Here is a 4,792-nt window from a genome sequence, read left to right as displayed (position 1 = left end):
CTGAGGGAGCCAACAGGCACAGAGTGAGTACAAGATTGCTTGCTGACCTTGCTCCCAGCATCCACCGAAATCCCTTCTCTAGTATCCCTGCTGCCTTAGCCTGAATATAAAATTGACAGGGTCACCCCTCATGGAGGGCAGGGTGTTGATGTGTCAAGGTGCATGCACACTGCTGGTTGCGTGTACCAGAGCATGTGGGAGGGGGCTAGAGTGTGTAAGGTGCCTGCACCCAGCAGCCAGGTCCACTGCCCATTAGGAAAGCTACCCTGAGCAGAAGCAACATTTTAGAAGGCTGCTTCATACGTCATTTAAAACCACACATATTTTAGTGTGATATACCCAGTATTTTTCAGCATTATCATTTGAGTCAATTTATATATGAGCAGAATTATTCCTTGTTTTTCTTGCCTTTGGAATCAACTAACATTACAGAATTAGCTTATTTGAGAGAATTTGCAGTAATATCATGAATCATTCCATTTGATTCTTATATCAATGGCATGAAGTAGATACGATTATAATCCTTCTTTTAAAGAAAAAAAATGAAGCTGAAAGTTCAATGATATGCCCCAAATCATAGAGGCTGTATTTGATGGAGTCAGGATTTGAATCTAGATATTGGGGCTGCAGAGCTCATGTGTTTAACCACAAAGGCTAAGCCAACTGTGCTGTATACTATGTTGACCCCCTCCCATAACAAGGTGCCCAGTGCACAATGCATTTGCAGATTATGTGTAAATTGCAATTAACTAGGCATTAACATGTTTAAAAACATCAAATCTATGTATGTCAAAATGTCTTGACTCCATTGGTAACATTAGATGAGTTGAGTGATGGTGTTAGTTCAATGCAGACTAAATCAAATGCAACTCACCACTTTTGGTAAAAACCACAGTATTTTGATGTACTACTGGATCTTAAATCCAAAAGCTTCTTAATCTTGCAAGAAGTGATTTCTAGATATATTCCCCTCCCCCTCATAAACCCATAGTTGGCTTACAAGATAGAAAATCACACTGAAATAATTTTGCTGCCAAAGTGTTGAAAAGAATATTGTGATACACATACATAGTATTCACTATGTTTCAGTAGACATGTGGGAATCCACAAAGAAGCTTTTGATATGCAGACCCTTTCCCGCAACATATTAGCTTCTTGCTTTAATGCCTAAAGTAGTAAACTATAAAGGAATATAAAAAGCAGAGAGAAAATAAGCTCATTGTTACATAGAATTAAAGATATATGTGTAATGCTATTTTTACCAGGCATAAAAAATGTTCATAAAATGCATTATGTCACCCACGCTTCTCAAAGTCCTAGAAAAGTGCAATGCAGCCATATTTTTATATTTCTCAAATATAGATTCTTGTGGAGTTTTATTATCAAACAGAAGAAATTACATCACCTAATCCTTCCTCTCAGATTTGTATTTCTTTACCTAGTAAAATTGAAATTATTTCCAACTTTAAAATCTGAACTATTTTCAAGTCCAGCTGTTAAAGATTATATGTAAACTCCTGTAAAACCAACTTATATTGGCTTTATGGTGGCAACTGGAGCTGACAGAAATAATATAGCACATTTTAGGATTTACAGTGCAAAACAAAAACTGGATTATAGTCATATACACAGGTATAATAAAGACTAATGAGTAGCCTCTCATTTTCTAAGGTTTTTGCTATTTAATAATGCTATCTACCTGTTTATAATTGTTTTGCAAATCACGAAGCCAAGGGACTGAGTGCAAAAGCAGTTCATTTGAATTATTTGGGGCATAGTGGTAAACAACAAGGCTATTTGTTTCACGTAACAAAGTGAATTTTGTGCTTGGAAATCATTGGAAGGGCTGGAGCATCCCATCCTGATCAGAGCTCCCGGGAACAAGTCTCAGAGCTAAGAAGAACTGACCCTCCGTGGAGCAACTACTTGACCACACCACCAAACAGCATGTTTGCAATAACATACTATTACAGTGACAATCCAGGGATCTGGGATCTGGAATCAGGGAAATGTCCCAAATCTAGGCAGAGAATGTAATTCACTTTTAGAATGCTAGCTGCTCGGGTACCTGGGAAATGTAAATGCTAACTTTACAGCCCTTGGAAATAGATGCTCAGTGGGAGTTCAACAAATCTAGTAAAACTTTAAATCATATTTCTGAACTGAATTCTGAATCTAAATATAATTTTATTGTTTTAATATAAGTTAAACAGAATCAAAGTTGTAGGTTCCCACCAATAAACAAATAAACAACAAAACTCGTGCAACTGATGCCTTAACATTATCTAGAACTAAGGGAAAAATTGGGAGTTTGGGATTGACACGTACACACTGCTATATTTAAAAAGATAACCAACAAAATATATATGTATCTATAATAAATAAACTCAGTTTTACGATTCTATTAAATTAATAACTCTAAGTATGTCTCTCAAAAAAGACGTAATTGATATTTCAGCCATTTCTAGTACCCCTAAGTATAGATTTAAAAACTAATAAGGAGCTCACCACCCCTCGCTCGCACGCACGCACGTTCGTTCTCCGTCCTCGCGCCCCTTTTCCTACACTTTCCTCTTCTTCCCGACCGGAGGAGTCGCTCTCCCCGCGCGGTGCATTCTGGGGACCCAGGTCGAGCCCGCCGCCGCCGTCGCTTGAGGGAAGCGAGAAGAGGCCGCTGCCGGGGAGAAGACGCCGGAGTCGCCACCGGAGAGGAGTCGCCTGCCCAGGAGCTGCCGCCGGAGACGCCCGCCACCCGTTCGCCCGTCCCCCTGCCCCGTTCACGATGCAGCCTGCTTCTGCAAAGTGGTACGATCGAAGGGACTATGTCTTCATTGAATTTTGTGTTGAAGACAGTAAAGATGTTAATGTAAATTTTGAAAAATCCAAACTTACATTCAGTTGTCTTGGAGGAAGTGATAATTTTAAACATTTAAATGAAATTGATCTTTTTCACTGTATTGATCCAAATGATTCCAAGCATAAAAGAACGGACAGATCAATTTTATGTTGTTTACGAAAAGGAGAATCTGGCCAGTCATGGTTAACAAAAGAAAGGGCAAAGCTTAATTGGCTTAGTGTGGACTTCAATAATTGGAAAGACTGGGAAGATGATTCAGATGAAGACATGTCTAATTTTGATCGTTTCTCTGAGATGATGAACAACATGGGTGGTGATGAGGATGTAGATTTACCAGAAGTAGATGGAGCAGATGATGATTCACAAGACAGTGATGATGAAAAAATGCCAGATCTGGAGTAAGGAATGTTGACATCGCTGGATTTTGAGAAAGAAAAATAACTTCTGCAAGATTTCATAATTGAGAGAATTCCTAAGTTGATAGCTCTAAAGGCAGATTCTGTATTTGCCTCCTTTAACCCATTTTTCAACCTGTTTGTTTTTTTAAAGGCTTCACTAAGGGTTGATATGTACCATTGTATGGGGCAATTTTAAGTCAGCTAAGGCAATAACCTTATGCATGAACATTTCCCAGATTTCCATGATGCTGTTGAGGTCCTAGGCAATTGATAAAGCAGTTGTGATAAATAAAAAACATTTTACCTAAGTCTCCTTTACTTCATAACATAGATACTGACATGATCGGAAGCTTTTGGCTTAGGGAAAGTAAATTTTAGATTTTAGAACATGGACTCAAAGTGGCTGAAACAAATTGGTTGATACTTTAAACTGGTAACATGTTGTTCCTCTGGTATATCCTTCAGGATTGTTCCACTGAAGTTTTATTTTTCAAAAAATTTACTTCACATTATTGTACGTAAGTGATCACTTGTCAGTGTTCCAGATGTATCTTAGCTAAAACTAGTGAATGCCCTAACTTAGATGGTTTTGAAGCCTGTACATTTGGTATTGTTTGACCCTTAAACTTTTACATCTCTTAGCATGGAGGACGAAGAAAGGCTGTACATTGTCGCTTGAGAGTCTGTACATTTAGACCAAATTTGTATTTGCACTGTCAGTATGGCAAATGAGTTAAAAAAATGTTAATACACTATTGGATTTTTTATTTTATTATTATTTTTTTTGATTCAGCTTGTACCTGGGCTGAAAACCTCAATTTATGTTCATGACAGTGGGGAGTTTTTTTAATGTCTACATTCTTTCTAATAAACTGTTGGAAGACTTCTTGGCTATCCTTTCAAGTGTCTGGTTTACTGTAATTTCATGTATTGCCATTTACTGGAATTGAGTTTTTATTTTTGCTTGAGGAAGAATTTGGGAATATTCCTCTGTTTGGGAAAAAAAAAAGAGGCTTGCTGTAATGTCACAGAAAACCTTTTAAAAGTGGATCTGTAATAGAAAATTGTAGATGCACTTTGCAACAGTTGGAAAAGAAAGTGTTGTGATTTGATTGAAATAAAACTAAATGTGTTGTCCTCCTCTAAAAAAAAAAAAAAAAAAAAAAAAACTAATAAGGAGCAGTAAGGTCAGTTGCTAGCAAAGATAAAAAGGTTTTGGCAATCTGTAAGTAATTCCAGTGGCTGTTGAGACTGGGGATGAAAGAGACAGGCAGGCACCTGTCTTAGTGCTTGCATAAGAAGTCACAGTCAACGCAGACTTTGGTAGGGGATTCATAAAGGGACTCATAACCAAACAAATAGCCCAAACGAATTATTTAAAATGACAATTCCACTCTGGGAAACTACATTCAATCTATCAATGAGTTACTGTTGAAATTGTACTGAGACCCAACACAGCACATTCTAGATAACTTGTCAGAAAAGTAAAGGATAAAACACAGCCAATGTGCTGAAGGAGTTTAATGTCTAATGGCAT

General features: G+C 37.6%; 1 protein-coding gene across 1 annotated transcript; it reads left to right on the top strand.

The window, feature by feature from the left end:
- The first annotated feature begins 2,509 nt into the window (after positions 1-2,509).
- LOC130708167 (prostaglandin E synthase 3-like) lies at positions 2,510-4,147 on the top strand. Its single transcript, XM_057546063.1, has one exon. The coding sequence runs from the start codon at positions 2,783-2,785 to the stop codon at positions 3,257-3,259; it is 477 nt and encodes a 158-aa protein (XP_057402046.1). The 5' UTR covers positions 2,510-2,782; the 3' UTR covers positions 3,260-4,147.
- Positions 4,148-4,792: the final 645 nt, after the last annotated feature.

The sequence above is a fragment of the Balaenoptera acutorostrata genome, chromosome 4 (assembly GCF_949987535.1).
Source record: "Balaenoptera acutorostrata chromosome 4, mBalAcu1.1, whole genome shotgun sequence".
NCBI classification, from domain to species: domain Eukaryota; kingdom Metazoa; phylum Chordata; class Mammalia; order Artiodactyla; family Balaenopteridae; genus Balaenoptera; species Balaenoptera acutorostrata.
The sequence above is the reverse complement of the archived record's forward strand: the minus strand, read 5'-3'. Positions and strand labels throughout refer to the sequence as shown.

Coding starts and splice junctions, on each gene's coding strand:
- LOC130708167 (XM_057546063.1), top strand. CDS start 2,783: ATGCAGCCTGCTTCTGCAAAGTGGTACGATCGAAGGGACTATGTCTTC.